Genomic DNA, 22,456 nt, shown 5'->3' on the forward strand with positions numbered 1-22,456 from the left:
AGCCCAGCGGGAGCGCGGCGGGCGGGGCCGGGCGGCTATGCCGGTTCCCGGGCCGGGCGGCGCGGAGCCCCACATGGGCCGCTGGCTGGCGGGGGCGGGGCCGAGGCGGTGAGTGCCCAGCGCCTTCCCGCCGCTGCGCGCAGACCCGCCCGCTCAGCCGCGAGTCCGGACGGCGGAGGCGCCTGCTGCTCCCCGCAGGTGAGCTCGGCTCGGCCCGGCCCGGCCCGGCCCGGCCCGCGCAGGGGGCGCCCGCAGCGCCGCCGCGCCCGTTCCCCCCGCGGCGGCCGTTGGCGCTCGGGGGGTGCCCGCGCGGGTAACGGCCGCCGGTGGGCTGGGAGCCCCGCGGGCCGGGCGGCGCGGCCGGGCCCGGTGCAGCGCGGCGGGGCGGGCGGCAGGGGGCGAGCGGCCCTTGACCTTGCTGAGCGCGTCCTGCGGCGGGGACACGCGGCCGCAGGCCCCGCAGCGCCCGGCGAGCGCGGCCGCGGCAGTTCCGCGGGGCCCGCCCGGCGGGGCTCGGTGCGGAGCCGCGGCAGTTCCGCGGGGCCCGCCCGGCGGGGCTCGGTGCGGAGCCGCGGCAGGGCAGCCCCGGGCCGGCCCGAGAGCCGCGCTCCACCGCCCTGCGATTTTCCATCTTTTTCTATCAACCAGCCGAAAAACTAAAAGTTCCCGATCACTCGCTTTAGCTCCTGAATCCTTTTTTCCTCTTTTACTCTAGAATTAACTGTGCAAACCCGTAACGCTTGTCTTTTCCTCTGGATTTGTTTGAATCTTTTAGACATGCTCCGTTTGCCTGCAGTGCTCCGCCAGATCAGGCCGGTGTCCAGAGCGCTCGCCCCACACCTCACACGTGCGTACGCCAAAGATGTGAAGTTCGGAGCAGACGCCAGAGCTCTCATGCTTCAAGGAGTGGATCTCCTAGCAGATGCTGTAGCCGTCACCATGGGGCCAAAGGTAATGCAAGACTTTGCATTCATCGCTTGTCGATGCTTTGACCTGGTTGAAAATGCCGCAGCAGGAACCAGCTGTTATTTTTGCCCTGGTTGAGGCGCGCGTTTGCCATCTGCAGATCTGTAACGCGAGGCTGTAGCTGCATGGACAGAGTGCTGCAAGCAGCCATGTTCTCGTTTTTGTCACCTCGGCCGTGACAATAGCGCCTGTGCTTTTCACAGTAACAAAGTAAAAAGGATTAGATCACTGAAAGATGCAGAATGTTTGTTTAAACAGTTTGAAGGTGAAGGGGATGTGTGTAATGGGTTACAGTGGCTCAGTTGATAGCCTGTAACAATGCACTAGATCATTTAACTATTTACGTTATGAGGTGGGTTAAATAGCATGTGATTTTTTTTAAATTTTTTTTTAACAAATTACAATTTTGTACCCCTTTGCATTTTAGTATTAACAAGGTGAAAGAAACATTGCAAGTGTCCTGTTGGGTTTTCAGTTGGCTGGTGTAAATGTTCCCAGCGTAAGTGAAATTGGTGGCGGTGCCATTCGGTGGGGTTGGTTATAGGACAGAATATAGTGTATGATGCCCTGGAAGTTCTCAGTGTATCCTGCACAGTCATGCAACGTGCAGTAAGGCTTCAAATGAGAATCCTTTTGAAGGAAGAGACGCTGTTTTTTGGGCTCATAGGAATATCTGTTCCATAGAATAACAGCATATGTACAGTAGTTCTTCTCGAGACTGCCTGGCCTCTGCAAAATCCATTCATCTATTTCTTGCACATTTTTGTGGTCTCTTAGCTTTAGTCAAAGGCAAATGTGCCATAAGCTGAGCAAATGAAGGTTAAGGAACAGTGATGCGAGCGAGCGGTGGCTGCTTTCCATAAATGAACAAAGTTTAAGTGTAGTCAGTTAATTTAACTCATTTTTTACCTGGATCTGGCTACTTTGTGAATGCCTAAGCGCGGTTCTCATGCACTGGTTAAAGGTCAGTTCTTCATGCAACTTAGTGTAACCCGGGAGGGCTTGTTCCAGTGTTCTCATTTTGTCTGCTGTTCTGCACGTCTTTGTGCAAATGTAGGAGTTGTACTGTGATACCTGACTCTGTTTCCAGCTTTTTGAAGAAATACCACTCTGGTGAGGAATGTGCCTTTGGCATTGTTCTGTATTTAAAGAAATGTGGCTTGTGATCTTGCACAATCTTTTGATGCTGCTGCCAACACAGTGATTGCTTTGTCAGAACTAGATTATGTGGGTGCTTGGGTTCTTGATACACAAGCCCATTCCAAATGCATGTGTGTTTATTGGTGGTGGTCCTTTCAGAAACACAGACAAAAAGGGTTTAAGGCCTTTAACGTGATGGGATATAAGAAAATTTTGTTGTGCTGCTGTCTTCACAGCTACCAAACATTTGGAATAAGGCCACGTTAAAATATAGAACAGAATTGGGCAAAACAAGGAGAGGCTACACGAGGAACTTAGCAGGATTCTCCAGAGAGTGTTTGCTTAGCATCAAACCGCTTTTCGATTTGGGAGAAGTGCAGGTCAAAATGAAGCAGCAGTAAGAAGTCAAATGATGCGTTATTTTGGCACAATTGTTTTATAGCCCGGAGTTAGAATTATGTAAGCTCTCCGACAAGTTCAACATCAGTAACTGAAGCTCATGGCTGCGCTGGGGCGGGAGCTCGGAGCTGGGGCTGGAGTGGGGTCTATGGACCCCACTCCAGCCCCAGCTCCGAGCTCCCGCCCCAGCGCAGCCCCAGTTTCTGAGCCTATCATAAGAAGAAAACATAAAACCTTGGAGCCATTTTTCCAGTTTTGTAGAACATTGGTGATGTGTGCGCTGGCAAAAGGTCCCAGGTGCAAGCTGGATGCAGGGGGATGTTTCTGTTCAGCTGGGGCTGCTGAAAAGGATTTTAATCTTCAGTTGAACTTTTACAGGAATGTGCTGTGGATTATGTGGCTTTAATATTTGTTCTTTGTCGCCCTAGGGAAGAACCGTTATTATTGAACAAAGCTGGGGAAGTCCCAAAGTGACAAAAGATGGGGTGACAGTAGCGAAGGCAATTGACTTAAAGGACAAATACAAAAATATCGGAGCAAAGTTAGTTCAAGATGTTGCCAACAACACAAATGAAGAGGCGGGAGATGGTACCACCACGGCGACCGTGCTTGCACGGGCTATTGCCAAGGAAGGCTTCGAGAAGATCAGCAAAGGAGCTAATCCAGTTGAAATCAGGAGGGGTAATTTTTTTTACCTTGTTTTTAATGTTCAAGCTTTAATGTCATCTTTTCACACCCCAAATTTGACGGGCTTCTTGAATAAGTTGCCTTCTTTTAAAGAGCCATGTAAAGCTTTATATGAAGAGCAATGTGTAGAGAACCCACTTGTTTGTGTGATCTTAATCTGAACAATTCTTCATTTTTCTAAATGTTTCACTATTTTATATGCAGTTAACTTGTTTAATTGATCAGAGGCAAACTCAATTTAAAGCTGTTTCTGCATCGAATTAATTTCTGATAAGTATATAAATTTACTGGTGCCATGTGAATAAATTTGCCACAAATTTTGATCATGAGGTAAAGTACATCACACCCACTCCAAAAATAATTGCTAGGTGTACAAATGACAACATGGAATTAGAACTGCCAGGGACTTGTTTTTGAACGTGCTAACTTGATGCATTTTTGCAATGTTGACTTTGGGTTGAAACTGAACCTGGTTGATAGGTTTTGGTTTTATTTTCTGTGCTGTATACCTTGTTTTATTCACTCACGAGTATTCCGTTCATCTTTAGGGGTGATGCTTGCAGTTGATACTGTCATAGCTGAACTGAAGAAGCTGTCGAAACCTGTTACAACTCCAGAAGAAATTGCACAGGTTAGAAAAAAATTAAGCCAACTTTACATAGCTGTTCTTTAGAAAAAGGCTTGGGAAGTCAGGCTTAACGGAGCTGTATTGTAGGGGTATGACACCTGAGTATTTGTACTGAGAATATATCAAGATTCAGGGTATGTTTCATTGAATACTCTTCATTTTCTGGAGTTATTTAAAATTCCCAGTGTTCTGCCTTCAGCTGCACTACTGGAAGTTAGCGCAGAAGTAGATGGTTTTTCTCATTTTCCAGTTTCATTCCAAAATGTGGTCTTAAAACGTAAATTTGTGTACTTGCGAAGACCTGCCAAGAGCAAAGCTGCGGTTTTGGATGGGAGGGGATGGCAGAGGTGTGGGAGGTTCAGGCTGAGGTGGGTGCCCTGCTGGGTCCCAAGCACTGCGTCTGGTGGCCTCGGTGGCTCGTTTCTGCCCAGGGCTGCGGATTCACACAGTCTGTGGGTCCTGGCGCGGGTGCCACAGGTGCTGCCCTGGCTTGGCAGGGGATGCAAGCGCTGAAAATGGTTGTTCTGGTTTTCTTCCTAGTGAGGAAACAAATCACTTGTGTTACGACATGATATTAAATGGCGTACTCTTTCAGGTTGCCACGATATCAGCAAATGGAGATCAAGAAATTGGGAATATAATCTCGGATGCAATGAAGAAAGTTGGGCGAAAGGGTGTAATCACTGTGAAGGTAAGAACTGACCAACACACAGAGCAGGTGTGAGGCAGCTGGCTCTTCTGCAGCCAGGACTGGCTTTTGTGGCCTGTGCTGCTGCTGCTGCTGCTCACATAGAGTATCGTGCTGTGATTCCTCCCTCCAGAGCTCCTTTCAATCAGGGATTGATCGCTGTCCCCTCTTTTATTTTGGATGGGAAGTGCATAAAACTGATAAATGGTTCAGAGCCTTCTATTCTGTTGCGTGTAGCATGTATTTGTGCTTTTGGTAGTAAACAAGGGATCTTTAATGCAGACTTTCTTGCATCTAAACAGGATGGAAAAACTCTAAATGATGAATTGGAAATCATTGAGGGTATGAAATTTGACAGAGGCTACATCTCTCCATATTTTATTAATACAACCAAAGGTGAGTTACCAGTAACTCATGTCAAATACCTCACATTGGCTTGTGTAAGTTAGAAATAATGGTACCTGTTACAAAGATTTCACAATGTCATACAACGTGCCACGGCAACAGGACAGCAGCGGGTCCTTCCCCGTCAGAAACATTTAACTCATGAAAACTTGAGGTTTGTGGGTTGGTTGGTTGTGTGGGTTTTTTGGTTTTTCTTCTCAGTTAAGTGAGGATGGTGTCCATGCTGACATCAAGCTGGTTCTGCCACACTCCAGTACAATGTACAATTGAAAGCGGAGTCCTGGAGAAAACAATTTGTGTCTTTTTTTTTTTTTTTTTTTAATGCCCTTGAAAAGTGGTAACAGTTGCTCCAAAGTAGTTCCTTGGGTTTAAGAGAATGCCTGATATGTTGTTGCAGTCGGGTTGTTCAGATAATATGTGGTGTTTTTCAGGGCAGAAATGTGAATTCCAAGACGCTTACGTTTTAATCAGTGAAAAGAAAATTTCTAGTGTACAGTCCATAGTTCCAGCTCTTGAAATTGCCAATTCTCACCGCAAACCTTTGGTCATCATTGCTGAAGATGTTGATGGAGAAGCTCTCAGCACTCTAGTCTTGAACAGGTGAGGCTTAAAATCCATACTTTTAAAGAAATACTGCTGCTTTTTTTGTGTGTATTCATCCTTCAAAAGGAATACACACAAAAGCATATATTTGAATTTGCTGTAGTGGAGTGCTATTGTCCTCTTAGCAGTACCAAAGAAACAGCAACTTTTGTACGGAGTTGCATCAGTTCAGACAGAATTTCAGTGGTTTGCTACCTTTTTGAGTAAAACCAGTGCGGTTCATGAAGGTCTCTTTGTTTGATTGGTAGAGCAGTACTGAAATGGCTGGTTTTTAGCCATTAGACTCATTCTCTGAACACACGTGGAATGTTGCTCTCTTCATTTCTTCTCTTCAGACTGAAGGTTGGTCTTCAGGTGGTTGCTGTAAAAGCACCAGGTTTTGGTGACAACAGGAAAAACCAGCTTAAGGACATGGCGATTGCTACTGGTGGTGCTGTAAGTAATGATTTTTAATTGGATTTTTGTTTGAAGAAATGCTAATGGTATTAAAGGAGGAAGATAATATATATTTTTAAGTCCATGTCTTGCTGTGTTCAGGCTGTGTCCTTTCAAAAATGTAACTAGTGTTTGAATATCAATGTTTCTCTTGCATGCGGATATTGATTATTGCTATGAAATACAGCCCTGACCAACCAAAATGTCCTTTCAACTGACAGAAGTTACATGCTGCAGGGAACTGGTGTGTAGGTTGTCAAGGTGAAAGAGGAATATCAAGGAAATTCCTTAGAAATAGCAAAACCTTCTTGCCACTTCAGAAAACTGATTGTCTCACAATTGCGTAGACTTGAGTATGGCAAATGTAAATGTTTGGAATAGACTGGATTTTTTTTTCATTTTTTGTACTCGCTGTCTCTTTATACTTCTTTTTTTTTAATATACACACTTCAAATATGGAGAAGTTGAGATTTCCAACTTTTCACGTAATTTGTTCCAGGTGTTTGGAGAAGAGGGTTTGAGCCTGAACGTGGAAGATATTCAGCCTCATGACTTTGGCAAAGTTGGAGAGGTCATTGTGACAAAAGATGACACCATGCTTCTAAAGGGGAAGGGTGAAAAGGCTCAAATTGAAAAACGCATTCAAGAAATCATTGAGCAGCTAGAAGTCACCACAAGCGACTATGAAAAAGAGAAACTGAACGAGCGATTGGCCAAGCTCTCTGATGGAGTAGCAGTGTTGAAGGTGAGGAGTTAAACTTCTGAAAGTGGTGGTGTCAGTCCTCTATTGCTGATCTGAATTACTGCTGCGGGGTTGTCTTGTCATCTTAGCAGCTGATTCGGATCAGGAATTTGGCTTCTTACAGCGTTACACCTTGGTATTATGAACTCGATGAAATAATCAACTAAAGCTACGTTTAAGCCTCTCGAGTGCAAAGGTACAAAAGAACACTGCTGGTATGGAGAGCACAGCTTTCCTTCCTGGCCATTTTGGGTTAGGTTCGAGTTTGCTGTTGAATTTTGCGCCGCACAGCCAGCAGTGCTCTCGCATGGGCTCCCTGCGTGGACCTTGACGTGTGGCCTGTTTTGTTGTAGGTTGGTGGCACGAGTGACGTTGAAGTGAACGAGAAGAAAGACCGAGTGACGGACGCCCTGAACGCGACCCGCGCTGCTGTGGAGGAGGGCATCGTCCCGGGCGGTGGCTGCGCCTTGCTTCGCTGCATTCCAGCATTGGATACCATAGCTCCAGCCAACGAAGATCAGAAAATTGGTGAGTAAATTACTCGAACAGACTTTGCTTCTGTCCTGAGGCTTTTAACTACAGATTGTCTGCAGTGGGTTTTTTAGCTACTTAATCTTCAGAACCTCGTATCCCAAGGGTCTGGCAGTCTCTGCTTTACAGTGGGAAGGAGCTTTCACTTGGATATGAAAGCAGCAGTGCCCCCTGCAAAGAATCGCCAACCATGAGAGGAAGAGCTGACTGTTAAACCATTGCAGACAGGCAGAACATCTAAGAATGTTTGAGATTGCGTGGCACATCAAATGCGAACAGGCTTTGTGCTGTTACAGTAATAATGCTCCTTACCACCTTTTGCAAAAGCATGAATGGCCTGCAATGATTTCATTTGTTGACAAATGCCGAGTAGCAGAGAACTTTTTTTCCCTGGGACTTGTAAAAAGAGTTTATGTTCTTGCTCAGAGGGTTCTCCCTTTTTTGTGTTGATCTCCAGCACGATTCCGTGCCTTGGCAATAGGAGCAGCGTATATAATGTGTAACTCTGAACATCCTTTTGTTCCAGGCATTGAAATAATAAAGAGAACACTGAAAATCCCGGCAATGACTATTGCAAAGAATGCAGGTGTTGAAGGATCATTAATAGTTGAAAAAATCCTGCAGAGTCCAGCAGAAATTGGCTACGATGCAATGCTCGGGGACTTTGTAAATATGGTAGAAAAAGGAATCATTGACCCCACGAAGGTAACCTAAAATAGTCTGAATTCTCAGCTTTCCTTCTTCCCAGCTCATGTGATAGTCAGCAGGCATTAAGTTGTTTCTTTGCTATTTTTAGGTTGTGAGAACCGCCCTCATGGACGCTGCGGGTGTTGCGTCTCTCTTATCCACGGCAGAAGCGGTGGTGACTGAAACTCCTAAGGAGGAAAAGGAGGCGGCGATGGGAGGAATGGGTGGGATGGGCGGAGGGATGGGAGGGGGCATGTTCTAATTCCTGGGCCGGGGATGCATCATGAGCTGTGCTGTGAGACTGACAGTTCTGACTTCAAAACCTTCAGCTGTCAGTGCAAGAGGGTGGATGGTGACTGAAGTGAGGCTGGTGTTTAAAAGAATCACTGTAACCGTCAGTTACCGGATTTCATTTAACACACACGTAATTGTTTACAGTCATTGTCCATGCCTACAGATAATTTATTTTGTATTTTTTTGAATAAAGACATTTGTACATTCCTGATAACTGGGTGCAAGATCCATCTACCCAAGGTCCTGATTTAAACTTAATTAAGGCACTTGATATTCTGTTTCAGAATTCATTGGTGCTTGCCAGTACTAGGAAGAACTTGGAAGCCACTGTGCGTGAGACTAGACAATTGTGTACAAAGTAGGCAATGATACAGTTATGTGACCTTTATGTAATAAAACAAACTGCTCAAAAGTTACAAAATGTATCACCTTATTCATCTGCACACAAAGCCATAGTCACAGGAGAACCATGACCCACCCCCTTGTTTCTAAGATTTACTAGAAATCTGACACATGCTTGGAAATGACAGGTCATTTCCCTCCAGGAAACATTCCTGTGCCTAGAATGTTTCTCTGAAATACAAGTGACTTTTAATTTTGCTAAGAAATACCTAAGCTGAACTGACACTGCAGTTCTTTGGCATATTAAACAATGCTATGAAAAGAAGGCACGTGCACTGACTTTATTTGCCAGGTCTGTAGTGCTTGTTCCGTGTTCATCTTCCACAGCACTGTGGGATCAAACAGGTCGGCTTTGCTAACAAAGGGTTGGGGGGGTGGAGTTTTAATACTTCTCTTGCTCAGGTGTAGTGTCTGGTTATCTCTTTGACTTGAGACTTCCAGCTTTCTGGTAATGTGCTCCAGGATTTAATTATTTTGCACTAGATGCTACTTAACATTAAAAAGATGGCTTTGTTTGCCACCTACTGTTTTTTCAACCTGATACAGCTGGTGCCATTGATGTGTAAAGTCTTTTCTGCCTGCTTTTCACCTCTGCTTTCCAAACTTGGGTATGTTAATCTGTCTCCACAAACAAAATCGCTTTACAAACTTCTCAGTGCTTTAAAACTGACCTCTTCATCCAGCTGACACTTTGCCCAGCTTCCTACCTTGAGTAAGAACTATCCTTCACAGATACAACCTGTGAAATTTCAGTTGCTCTTTCGGAAAAGTATCTAAATGGCCTGAAACACACCTTCCTGTGTAATTTAACGCACTATTCTTTAGTAACCATGCAGATTGCAGACACTTGGGAGCAAGGACCAGCCTCAACGCCTGCCCTGGACCTCCGCCTGGTTTTGGTAAGATGTACTAAAGAGAGCACCAGCCAGGAGTTACAATCTGTTTCATTTACATTTTTTCAGAGGTTGGAAAGAGAATGTTAATGTAAGGAATAGAACTACTGACAACTCAATCAAGATGTGGAACAATTGTAATGGACTAATTAAATAAACGATAGTATGGTACTGAAAAAACTCTTAAGAACTGAAGTTGAGCTGTATTGTCAGATTTAGTGACAAGCGTCCCTGGGGTGCTCGGGCTGCAGCCAGCAGAGGACAGACAGACGGTTGTGCATCCGTGCCCCAGCACTCGCAGAGGTAATGTTTATTGACTTGAAGCTTTGTTGGAACGGGAACTATTTGCATTAGCTGAGCTGTGTAGCCCTTACATCTAACTCCTGGAAACTCAGGAGTGCTCAGGCTGAGTTTTCCTTGCAGAAAGCAGCAGCTGGAGGCTCCAGCCTCATGCTTGTCACTCATTTGGATTAAAAGCACCTGCTGCACAAACTGTTCTGTACTCCCCAAAGCCAGAATGTCAGCTTCCCTGGCTTGAGTTGATGCTGTTAAGTTACATTCACGCTCCTAATAACTTAAACTGGAGTTAATATGTTACAATGCTGAAAAAAAAAAAAAGCTGTAAGCTTGGAAAAGGCAGAACTTACGCTGTGATGGGCAAGTTCATAAACGGCAGCCTGAGATACCTTGTGTTACAGTAGCTGCCAGTTATCTGTTACTGGTAACACTTGACTGTAGCTTGAACATTCTATATACATCTGGCTGAACGGGTGAGTTTGTACAGTATAAAGTCACACACAAAGCTCAGACATGAAATAGATGCCCCGAAGGAGGACATGGCACCTCTTGTACAAATGAGTTTATGATGGAGGTTGTTACAATTATTCCTTTTACGTCTGATGCACTTCGTGAAGCATTAGCTCCCGAGGTATGGTTGTTTCTGGGCCGTGCAGTTTGGATGCTCTTCTTTCAAAGGCAGCCACCATCTGCTTTACCACTTCATCGAAAAAGAGCGTAGCGAGTTTTGAGTGTAGAAGTGAACGAAATTCAAAAGAAACCTGTTCAAGAAAATAGAGATGATTGTTTCTCCTGTAGGTACTGTTGTGGTAAAATGCTGTTACAAATAGAAGATTCCATGAAAGGATCTCCAGTTTGCAAGTAAGCTGTGGGAGAAAGAACAGCTAAAACTGAACGATGGGTGAGTGTGCCTGTGAAGAAAAGCCTTATTCCATGGTCAGAAGACTCTCTTTTGTTCAGAACTGTATTTTACTTAATAAATGAGGCATCACAGAATGGAAGTAAGATATCCGGGATAATGAAAAGCTACTGACAAATAACTTATTTACTTTGTACACAGAATTCACTTGGGGAGAAAAGCTGTCTGAAGAAAATCCTGCATGGCAAAACGGCAGACTTACAGGTAAACTGGAGCCGTTTTTAGGAAAAGCAACACATTGTCTTCTGTGCATTTATCACTTCTGCTATAGAATGTCTTTTGGATGGAGATTCAAGTATTTTTGTCATTCCTGAGGCATCAGCAGATTAAATGCCAAATGGGGCAAATACAGCTTCTCCGAAGTTGCTTATGCAACGCATATTAACTGCGAAACAGTAGCACACAAGTAATTAAACTACTTGGACTATGAGCCAGGTGTAGCTTCATTTATATTTGCTTGACCTCAAGCATGAGGAAAATTAATGTGCCTTTGGAAAGTCTGAGATTTGTCATGTTTGGCATCATGTTCAGTAACTGTGTAAAAGCTTGAGGTATGATACGCGTTTATGAAGTTCGCAGATGGTAAAAAGAGTATTGTGCTTTAGTCTATATACTAAGCCATTTAAGAGCTGAAACCAACCTAGAAAAGTTCCCTGCTGTACTCACTTGCCTGGATAAATTAAAATACCACAAGCAAATAACATGGAAACGTTGCTGGCAAATCCCACGAGAAATGTATTTTTGCGTGCTTATAGATTCATTTTTACTGTTCAACTGTACAAAGTGCAATACAGTAATAAGCTGAAAGTTACTAACCCAAGGAGATTCATGCGCTAGTTTACAAATAATCCAAAAGTTTTTTTCATAGTTACAGAAGATAATTTTTAAAGCAGAGTATCCCAGTAGATGGCAGCAGGATCAACTCATTTCTCTGTACTTTTGTAGCCTGTTCTGAACCTCAGTTATGTGCTCAATGCAACACCTACTCTACAGACTATAAAATTTAAGAAAAAATGTGATGACAGACTAAATAGACAAAATGGAAAAGCAATAACTTGAGTGGAAAACAACTTGTCTAGGAGTAACAGACTAAATCAGATACTGCATTTAAAGAGCTGTGGTCTTGAGCTGCAGTGATATCCCATCATTAAGACAGCAAAAATCTATTAAACCTGTTATTACAGAAGGAAGGAGTAAGACTCAAAATACATGAAAAATTGGAAGCCAGGAAATTAAACTGATCAAAGTGCAGACCAAATAGGACAGATGGGAGAGTACCTACTTTCTGGTACCAGGAGCACTTAAGTTGTAGAGTAATTAAAGGAGATAATGGCAAAGTATGTTTGTTATTTCTCCCTCTGTATTTGACTGTCTAAAAACTTCTGCACGATCAGAATTGTATAGCAAGAAATACCAATCCCTAGACTGTTCTCTGATGTCTGGACAACTCACAGAAAACTCCTGTCTCTAAAGGACAGTGTAGTGGTTTCCATATACTAAAAGTTTGCAAAAGGGTTTTTGGATAGTAGTGACTAAAAATAACTTTTTTTCCTGTGTGTATGTATTTTTAAAAATTAATACCAGGCATTTAAAAAAAAAGCACAGTTAGAAACACTGTTTCTATACCTTGTTCCTAGCATGTGGAATTCTTAGTTACAATACTTACTGAAAAATCCAATGTACATGTCCTTGGATAACCAGGGATCCCAGGGCTGAAACGCCACACTGTTTCCAGGTGATTAAATAGTTTTCCATCTGTGCAAGAGGCCTAAAATAAAGTTTAAGAAGTCAAGCTACAATTAGGCTTTTACAGATGTGACAAATCGCTATTACTAAAGTTTGTGTTTGTATTTTGTTAGACAGTGGAAGTCGTGGCATAGTTATTGTTTTAGTGCAGCCAGGATGAGATCCCATTTGGACAGAGTCATTTAAGACAAAATAATTGAATTCCTTTTAAGGGAGAGGGGAAAAAAATTGTACTGAGGCTCATAAAACAGACCTCTAGCATGATGCACAGAATAAAAATAATGCTAATGCTATTTACCAGAATTTAGAACAACACCGCTGTAAGCAAAAGATATGGATTTTTACTGGGTTTGTCTACTTTTTTCGTCATACATGCAGAATATTTTATATTTTATACCAGTCTGATATACAGTCTGATATACAGACTGGTAGCCTTGGGCTATAGGAATGCTTAGCATCAAAACAAACCTGACTAAGACAAACTCCAAACATTTTCTGTCACAAGATACTATTGTGATCAAGAGCCACCACAAAGTCAATAAGACTACAAGTTCAAGTTCATAATCAGCTTCAATGCTGGCTTTTAGTTACTGGCAAGCCATATTTCACTAATGCATGCAATCCTCCTCTAAATAAAGTATTTGCAATAGTTGGCTTCATAGTTTTCATGACAACAGGGTCCTGATTTTCACTCATTTTGCGTTTAGCACATTTAGCTAATTTTCTGTGGCTATAAGAGAAAAAAGATTGATTCAAAATCATCCAAACACATAACCTCAATTGGCCTGGAGTTTCTAGAGAGAATTTCTGTACCTTTTGTGTTTTGTGGGGTTTTTTTACCTTTTTTTACAAGTTCTTACTGTTCCACAGCAGCTCTGCTCCAAGACCACTACCTGTGACGCACAGGTGTTGTGTGGTAAGGTAAGCCATCTCAAAAGGCTAACCAGCAGCACAGAAAATACCTACATTTTTCTGCCCAGGAACAAGCCGCAGTTTCTTGCTACTTCTACAACAGACGAGGAGGAGTGAAGGGAAGATCGGACACGAAGAACTGGCCTTGCTTTGCTTTTCGTGCTGCTGCCAAAAGGGCAAGAAGAACGGGAAAACTGCCAGCGTGTCCCTCTTGCTCCCAGCCTTATAAGTAGCAAACTCACTCTGTGCTTTACGGTAAGAGCTCCTGATTTTTTTTTCCATTGCTCAAGCACCTGCTGTAAGGAGCAAATCTTGCTTGTTTTGCGGCCCGCGGTAGCACACTGTGCTGGACCAGCATGCCAGCTGCCTTTGCCCAGTTATTCCTGTCGCTTCTCTAGAAATGTTCCTACTGTTATAGGAACGTAATGTAAACTTCTAGGAATAATAATCCCAGCAGAGAAAAGGCTACTACATTTAGGAGGAGGAAATCTAAAGAAATGGTTCTCCTCGCCACTTTCATGGTCTTTTCTGAGACAAGAAATCCTTTTGAGTGAATTAGAGGGGGGAAAAAAAGTTAGTAAGCCAATCTAACAGCTATGTGAAAGAAAAAAGCCTGTCTTGTCAGGGAAGAGTAGAAAGGGAAAGCAGCCAGCATGTAAAATGCAGATTTTCCACTGTAGCTGTTCAACTTTATTAAGAAAGGGAGAAAGATAATTTTTTTTCTTTCTAGAGTCACTAAGTGCTTTGAATAAATGTACTTTGCATATTCCCCTTCCAATTCATGTCTCCTCTGAACTTGAGAAACCCAGTTTCTGTTTTGAGCGGTGTCTCTTAAGAGGAAGCCTAGAAAATAATAGTGAAACACGATATCCAAACAATTATCTTGAATGGCAATTGACTGTTGTAATTCCACTAGTTATTCCAAAACCCAGTCAAGATCTGCCACAGGAAGGGAGAAGTAGTTTTGCTATAAGGAATCTGTTCCTAACCAGAACACATTTGAACATATAAGGCAAACTAGTCAGAAGATCCAGACGTCATTTAAAATTTCTCCCTTGATGTTTTCAATTATCACTCTTGAAAAGATGAAAGGAGGAGAAATACAACTGCTTCTATTCTGAACAAATTAATTCTAAAAAATGGACTTCAAATCTACCCTTCTATCTTATCAATACACTGAATAACAAGCTCTTCAGCAGATCCTACACTTACGTTAAAGACTTCTCATATTAGCGAGTTAAAATTGTCAGAAGAAAAGTAATGACCGATACCAGTTTTGCTAAGGCACCAGAGGCTACAGTTGTCAAAGATAACTTTAAAGTCAGTACTAATCTTGCATTTAGAGAGGCTTGGACAAAACTTTAACAAAACCAAACAAAAATGGTGAATTAATGGCTGCTAGTTTCTTCAGAAAAGGGACATTAAAAAGGAATTCCTCCCTCATTTGGCAGCTTATGCTTTAAAAGCACATTGAAATTCTCTCCAGTTAACCCAAGTCTTTAAACAAAAGCAACACAAAGCACTTTCAGCACCAATTTTGCTTTGAAGCACTAATGAATTTGAATTTCACCAGAAAAAGTTTACAGAAAGTTACAGCTAAGAAAAAAAATTAGTTACCTTAACTAAATGTGGTCTCACTAGGGTAACAACTGACGTATATCTCTCCACTACAGGAGGGAATCCTATTTCTAGCTGTGCTTTGCAGTATCCAGAGCGCTTCGATAAGATATCTGACTTCTTACACCAAGGAACAAATAGCTTGTAATTCTCCACAACAGCAACAACTTCATACATTTCCTGCATAGAATACCTGGGAACAGAAACATGAACATTATTTACAAGGTATTAACTTCAAATTCAGTGTTAAAAAGTTTCGAAGATGGTATAAATGGCAGTTTGCAAGGTGAACATCCAGTCACCTGAAAACATTACCACTGGTTTTGGAAATCAAAAAGGTGTGTGGGGGGGGAAAGTAATAAACGGGGAAAAGTCTTTGCATAAAGATGCAAAACACCACACAAAATCCAATAGTACAGTTAGTGAACAGTGAACCTGCAGTCTGCTACCTTCTGCAGTATCAGGTAAATACACATACATTTCAAATGGAAAAACAGTTTTTCCAGTACAGCAGCGTCTCCATTTAGGTAGCGCTTAGACATTCCACATAAATAATCTACACTTCATGGCTACTAAGAAAAGGTGTATCAGAACTAAAGTACTGTATTTCATAAGGTTTAAATAGAGGAACACCACTTCCCTTATTTTAGCCCAAATAAAAACAATTAAGTGAAAAATGCGTGCACTGGAAAAACCTCACAGAACAGCTGAGGTTGGAAGGGACCTCTGGAGGTCATTTTGTGCAGCCTTCCTGCTCATGCAGGATATTGAAATCACATGAAAGAATATGATGGCAATATTTTAGTTGATTCTATTGTAATGTGGCAAAGTATTACAGAGCTAGGGTTTTTAACTTTTAGTTCTGACACCAAAAAGGATTGAAGCACACGCTTAATTCCATCTGTGTTTAAAATGAAGCATATGGTCAACAGTACTCAACAGTGAGTGCTATTGGACAAAGGCTCTTTTGAAATGACTAACATAAAGCAATGTTAAGCATAGTAAAAAAAAATTACGCTAACAAATAGTTTGTACTATTGTGGACCAGAGACTGGGGGCAGTTCCGAGTTTCATTAAATGACCTGGAATTGTCCCACTAGCTTTAAGGCAAGCAGAATTTCAAAATCTTTTTCAATGTGCCTAATTTTCTTCATTACACAACTAATTATTTTCCTTCTCTTAAAGAAGAAAATCTCAAGAAGTGAGAAGCACGACATAATGTAAGTGCGAACACTAGCATGTATTTGGGACAGAAGGGAACAAAGTGACAATTTTCACACCTGTTGGTTTCACCATTTCACCAGATGTGAATTCTTCCCTTTCAGGGTTGGTTTTGTTTTGTCATAGAATAGAAGGGTTATTTCTGCTGTTTCTTTCTATGGGGCGAGGGGTTCAGGTTCCTACATTTTTTTTATACTCAATTTCAGACTGGAAAAGCCTGATCACTACAAATTCTGACAGTCAAAACTCCTTTGTAGTCTCCAGTTGAGCAGAGTCACAGGGACATGTGTCTTCAGGGATGCTCAGTCTTTGAACATCTAGTGGTTTGGGTTAATCACAGCAAACACAAAATTGATAAGCACACAAAGTCTCTTTCCACACTTCTATACAAACCCTATAATTCTTCTTTCAGAATATTCTTTTCTTTTGTTGACTAGTGGTGCAGCAATCTTGAAGAAAGTTCTTGAAAAGGTATGGCTCACTAGAGGTACTTGCAAAGGAGAAGTTCTGGTCATCAGAATACCACAGGAAGCCAAGTGCCTGCAACAATGAAAATGCTTTTAGATGTGTTTTGTATCAGCAAAATAAATAACAGCACATTCAGGTGAGATGAACAGTCTGTTGTATAACATTACAGAAAATGTCAGAGTCAGATGGAAAAACAAAGGCTTGTAACAGTATACGAAGTGTTAAAAATACAAGGGGGACTTTTTTTTTTCCCCTTAGGCGAAACTAAAAATAGCCCCAGTCACGAGAAAAGTAACTGGCAGAGTAAAATACAAAGGGCCCCGTTAAACATTTGCTTCGCGGCAGCCTGAGTTCATGTACAAGCCTCATATGCACTTAATTTGCAGAACAGACTTTCTTAACAGCAAAATCAAGGCACAGTGTGCAATACGTTACCCTTTTGGAATACACAAAGAGAAGGTTCCACCTGGAGATAACAAATTGGATCTGCTGTAATCCTCTGCTGCCATCCTTCCTTCTCTTCAAAAGACAGTTTAATTTTGAAAGTCCTTTCAGAAAGTGCATCGCTTGCCTAGATTTCAAAATTTCCTCCAGAAAATATAATGCAAAACCTTTGACGCAGTATTTTCATAAATAAAACTTAACAAAACCTTTAAGAAACATTAGTAATTCTAAGATTGCACCTCAGTCTTCTCTGTCAACATCTACACATCTAACCAATATTGTGATTAATAGCTCTGTTCTGCAAAATTATTGATTTTTGCCTAGATCAGCTCAGTTAAGGTGCAAAATCCTACCTCAAAAGCTCTCAATTTTGGCACCAGAAAGCTAAAAATGCCCCTATTTGCTGTCAGTGATTCTACAAACAGAAGCTGATGAGCAGCCAAGGTCTTTTTCTGCCCTTTCTCTAATGAAACTATCAGGACTGTTATTAATACTCCGGGATTCACATAGTCAAAAATTGAACCAAACTTCCTCATTCAACATCAGGCTGGTTTGGTGGTTTGTTTGATTGGTTTGGGTTGTTTGGGATTTTTTTTAAACATACTGAACAGATAGATGCATTTTTTACTAACCACCGAAGTAGTCTAGGAAATTAGAGTTACCAATTTCAGACAATTGAAATTATTAGTAACATGTTCTTTAAAAAGCAACATAACTTTGAATTCTGAAGAAACACAGTAATAACCCAGGACTGACCACATCAGCTTGTATGGTTCCTGTATTAGGAGATAGGCAGATAATTAACTGGTAGTGAGTTTAGAGGAAAATACTCATCACTATCAGCTGTCTGCACAGACTTTAAAAATAAATAAGCAACTGTGATACAAAGCAAGATGACTGACACCACAGATTGTAATCACTGCAGTTGAAAAGGAATTACTGCAGATGGAACAGAAGTACAGTATCGAAATTAAGAAAGAATAGGTTGACTTTAAAAGTCTTAAGAGATCAAGCTCTTCAAATGTTTGCAACTGTATCTCAAAGGATGTGGACATAGTCTGTATTTTTCCACACAGTCTGGAGAAGACTCTTAAGGAAAAGCATTGCTTTGACAGAAATGCTGGAAGGGTGCCAGTAATATTGTAGCTGCCTCACCCAAATTCATAGAAAGTGTTCAAATGTTTGGACCAGACCCCATTCCGGAGAGTGAAGTCACTTTAGTTTCTCCACCTGGGGTTACATGTGGTACACAGTCCAAACCAGTTGCCAGGTTCCTTCTCTTGGTTTGTTTTTTTTACTGCCACGCTACACTGGTATATTGTTTCACACAATTTTATCTAGACTTGTTTCAGCTACAAGGCTGAAAAACAATCTCTGCAGGTTATTATTAAAGATTATTATCTTTTAGCTGCTGTAAGACAATGTCCTTGAAGTTCTTTTCACAATTATATTGCCAGTCAAGGAAGGCAAGGTTAAGAGAGGTTATAACGCTAACAAACATGGTGAGACTTCACCTCTCTCCCAATTTTATCTGAAGGAAAACAGATGCTGTGAGAACATGCTGGGCTCAGTCCCAGTTCAGGAAAGCAAACCTCTTCAAGAAACCGCAAAAGCAACAGATTTCGATGGACCGTCACACGTGTTTTGTGACCCTGATCAAGGCTGCAGAAGAATTCAGACATGCCATCCACCCATTTATCTTCTGACAGCAACACCCCTGCTGCTCATACAGCATCGCTCAGTTCTGCCACTCGCTGCTTCTTCTGAACATCTGGGCAGTGATCGCAGTATCACTTGACTGCCGTGACCCCAAAAGGAAGCATTTACCAGTGTATGGCAAATGTACATACATGATCCATATTCATATTATTTTTAATAGCTACAAAATTTTCAAAGCCTAAAGATCAACTTAATTTTGAAAAAAAGGGACCTCCCACTCCTGACCGGGGCAATTGTGTTTACTGTTATTCCCAGCTGCTACTTCCATAAGGTGACATCTTCACTTGTATGAGCCCATCTCATTCAAATTCTTTGTCGACATCTGTTCACATCCCCAAAAAACGAGTGTTGCCAACAAGCATCCTCATTAGTATCTCCGTCTGAATAAGTGCGAGAGGCCAATTTACCACCCGAGTCCTTGAAGTCTGCTGCTCAGCACAGGAAAGGCTCCGACAACAACTGCAAGAGGTAAAGAGCATCTGGCTCACGGCCACAAATCACGCGGCATCCGTCTGGATTCAGCTCGCACTTTTCTAAAGCCAGCTGCCAAGATCCTCGCAGCTTACACTAGAAACTAAGGTTGCAACCAGTTAATGAGTTTCCTTATCCGCCCACCCTTCCCATTTATTGATTTTTGCCCTCAGTTCAGCACTCTAATATACTATTTAAAAAGCAGCGATTTTGTTTTACCAAGATTGAACTATTGCAAACACATCCTAAAAATTAAACCACAAAGAAATGTGGCCCAAGTGAAATGACAGATGATACAACTGCACAGTAACAGTTATGTCAAATGACTGCTTGAAATTTGACATCCTGAACCAACCTCTACTCCGCTTTTTCACTGGTTTTATGAGGATGACAGTAAGGCTTTGAATTTAACAAAGAAACAGAGCACCACTGCCATAACAGTAGTAACAGGTGAACTTTTTTCCTCCTCTTTTAAGATTTTCAGATTACACTCTCATCTGCTTGTTCATTTTCTTCCAGTTACCAGATCAGCTCTTCTCCCAAGGCACGTTTTGTTTTTCAGGTTGTTACATGCGATCGGGAGACAAGCAACTTGTTGCATTTTCTGAAGTGGAAAACATTTGGGCACTTGACTCGGTTTTTCGTTTCTTTAATGGATTGCTCAAAGTTATGCCACTGGCTCAAGCAAAGAGGCAAGTTTATAATCTGAAAATCGTTTAGTTCTTCTGTCCCCGCGTTGGAAGGAGCCAACAGCTACTGAACCGCAGAATGCAGAGCCGGGGGGCCGCGGGGTCCCTCTCCCCTTCACAGAATCACAGGGTGTCAGGGACTGGAAGGGACCTCGGAAGCTCACCCAGTGCAACCCCCCCGCCGGAGCAGGAACACCCAGATGAGGTTACACAGGAAGGTGTCCAGGCGGGTTGGAATGTCTGCAGAGAAGGAGACTCCACAACCTCCCTGGGCAGCCTGCTCCAGGCTCTGGCACCCTCACCGGGAACAAGTTTCTTCTTTCCCTTCCCCAGAGCCACCAGCTTCCCCCGGGCAGCGTTCACTCTGGAGCCTACTGAGGGCCCGCGCGCCTCAGACAGCCCCACCCGCCCCCGGGCCCGGGGCCGCTCGGCCGGCGCTCTGAGGGGCGGTGCGGCGGCGGGGCCCCGGGACGGAACACGGCGGCGAGGTCCCGGCTGTCATCCCAGCTGTCATCCCAGCTGTCATCCCCGCGCTCGCTCCGCCTCGCCCCGCGTACCTGACAGCGGCGGTGCGCGGCGGGGCGGCGTTGGCGGCGGCGAGCCCCCGGGCCAGCGCCCTGCCCAGCGCCCGGCCGCTCCGCGCCATCTCGGCCCCGCTCCTCACCGGCTGCCCCGCTCCGCCTACCGCCGCGCGCTGCCTAACGGCCGGGCCGCGCGACCGCGCCCCCCGCCCCGCCTACCGCCGCGCGGGGGCCGGCGTCACGAGACAGCGCGAGCAGGGGGAGGGGAGCGGCCTCGCGCCTGATTGGCCCGGCGGCGCGCGAGCCCCGCGCACGGCTATAATTGGGCTTGCGGGCGCGCGGGCAGCAAAGGGGGTTCCGCCTCTTTCCTCGCGTGTCTCCACAGGCCGGGCCGCGCCGGGGGCGGGACCTGCGGGTCCTCCCTGGCCCCCTGCGGGTCGTCCCCGGCCCCCTGCGGGTCCTCCGCGGCGCAAGGAGCTGCCGGAGCCCCCGGTAAGAGGAGCTCCCCCCCGCCCCGCAGTGGAGGCGGCCCAGAAGGTCCTTCCCCCTCGGTGCGTGCCAGCCCCTCATCCCGCGCCTCCCCTCCCCTCCGCAGGGGCTGCTCCCTCGGGTGTGTGGTGCTGCGGTGCTCAGCCTGCCGCTGCTCGGTGCGGGCTGGAGTTGAGAGTAACCCGCGTCATTAAAGCTCACCAGTACCTCCACAGAGCTGGCTGTAATCATAGGGCATCGGTTCACAGAATCCCAGAATGTCGGGGGTGGGAAGGGACCTCAAAAGCTCACCCAGTGCAACCCCCCCGCCGGAGCAGGAACACCCAGGTGAGGTTACACAGAAGGTGTCCAGGCGGGTTGGAATGTCTGCAGAGAAGGAGACTCCACAACCTCCCTGGGCAGCCTGGGCCAGGCTCGGGCACCTTCACCATGAAGAAGTTTCTTCTCAAATTTAAGTGGAACCTCCCGTGTTCCAGTTTGCACCCATTGCCCCTTGCCCTACCACTGGTTGTCACCCAGAAGAGCCTGGCTCCATCCTCCTGACACTCCCCCTTTCCATATTGATCCCCATGAATGAGTCACCCCTCAGTCTCCAATACAAATTGGAACAGAACACTTGAATTGTTAACTTGTGCTTTCTCATAGTTCGCCTTTCAAATACAGCCTCAATGAGCAAAGTGTGTTTTACAACTATCCTGCAATTGAACAACTGCTGTTTAAGTATCATTTATCTCATCATGCATCTCATATGCTATATTGTGTTACATGTAAGTTCTTTAAAAGTAAGTCTGCAAATTCTATTTCCATACAACAGTATTTTTTTTTTCTTTTTGTAATTTAGTACCTGATGAACTGCTCAGCTCTTGACTGGGAATGTTGAACTGAGCCTTAAAACTTTACAGTATTTACACGTTCTTAACTTGAACACATGCCTAGGTTGCATCAGGCTAGAAAAACAGCTTGGGTGCATGGTCAACAATGTCCCTTCAACTGTGTGATGAACCTGTTCCCACTGATTAAATGCAACTAGAATTTTAGGTCCGGTGTAAAGCTATGTTAGTTAAATCAGTTAAATGCTGAATGCAGGGAAAGTGTGTTGAGAAATACAAGATAACAGATATTTGAGGGTACTTTGAGGGGGGTTTTGCCTTTTCTGTCCCTTTGGTAGGTTCAGAATTACAGTTCTTACACCTTGCTTGATATCTGCTGTTGGAAAAGAGATTTGCATTTACTAACTTTGACAGGAAGAGTGGCCCAAATTAATACTTAACACCAGAGAGATGCAAGACCTTTCTGATACACCAGAAGGAGCTGTACTGCATGACCACAGAGATTTTTTTTAATGCTATTTTTGTAATGCCACGATCATAAGAAAAGGTTCAGTTTGAACTCTGATTATGAGGTCTATGCTATTTTGAAACCATTTAAGAATTTCAAGGACCC

The 22,456-nt window shown here is 43.7% G+C and overlaps 2 protein-coding genes across 2 annotated transcripts; one reads left to right on the forward strand and one right to left on the reverse strand.

Moving 5' to 3' along the window:
* The first annotated feature begins 84 nt into the window (after positions 1-84).
* On the forward strand, positions 85-8,626 carry HSPD1 (heat shock protein family D (Hsp60) member 1). The gene is made up of 12 exons (XM_065638354.1): positions 85-198; positions 776-951; positions 2,934-3,186; positions 3,741-3,823; positions 4,416-4,511; positions 4,811-4,904; positions 5,345-5,513; positions 5,852-5,951; positions 6,451-6,696; positions 7,047-7,221; positions 7,751-7,929; positions 8,021-8,626. The coding sequence occupies exons 2-12, from the start codon at positions 778-780 to the stop codon at positions 8,171-8,173; spliced, it is 1,722 nt and encodes a 573-aa protein (XP_065494426.1). The 5' UTR covers positions 85-198; positions 776-777; the 3' UTR covers positions 8,174-8,626.
* Positions 8,353-20,762, reverse strand: COQ10B (coenzyme Q10B). The gene is made up of 5 exons (XM_065638355.1): positions 20,561-20,762; positions 16,606-16,752; positions 14,992-15,184; positions 12,383-12,484; positions 8,353-10,558 (listed from the first exon to the last, which is right to left on the reverse strand). Exons 1-5 carry the CDS (start codon positions 20,647-20,649, stop codon positions 10,391-10,393), a joined length of 699 nt encoding a protein of 232 aa, XP_065494427.1. The 5' UTR covers positions 20,650-20,762; the 3' UTR covers positions 8,353-10,390.
* Between the last annotated feature and the right edge of the window lie 1,694 nt (positions 20,763-22,456).

Source organism: Caloenas nicobarica, chromosome 6, assembly GCF_036013445.1.
Source record: "Caloenas nicobarica isolate bCalNic1 chromosome 6, bCalNic1.hap1, whole genome shotgun sequence".
Taxonomy (NCBI): domain Eukaryota; kingdom Metazoa; phylum Chordata; class Aves; order Columbiformes; family Columbidae; genus Caloenas; species Caloenas nicobarica.

What these genes read in the sequence shown, in the direction of transcription:
- COQ10B (XM_065638355.1), bottom strand. Translation starts at nt 20,649, where the DNA reads ATGGCGCGGAGCGGCCGGGCGCTGGGCAGGGCGCTGGCCCGGGGGCTC. An exon ending in TGAGACCACATTTAGTTAAG is followed by an intron (nt 12,485 to 14,991) that starts GTAACTAATTTT and finishes ACTTTATTTTAG; the next exon opens with GCCTCTTGCACAGATGGAAA. An exon ending in CATGTACATTGGATTTTTCA is followed by an intron (nt 10,559 to 12,382) that starts GTAAGTATTGTA and finishes TTTCTTGAACAG; the next exon opens with GTTTCTTTTGAATTTCGTTC.
- HSPD1 (XM_065638354.1), top strand. Translation starts at nt 778, where the DNA reads ATGCTCCGTTTGCCTGCAGTGCTCCGCCAGATCAGGCCGGTGTCCAGA. An exon ending in TCCAGTTGAAATCAGGAGGG is followed by an intron (nt 3,187 to 3,740) that starts GTAATTTTTTTT and finishes GTTCATCTTTAG; the next exon opens with GGGTGATGCTTGCAGTTGAT. An exon ending in GAATCATTGACCCCACGAAG is followed by an intron (nt 7,930 to 8,020) that starts GTAACCTAAAAT and finishes TGCTATTTTTAG; the next exon opens with GTTGTGAGAACCGCCCTCAT.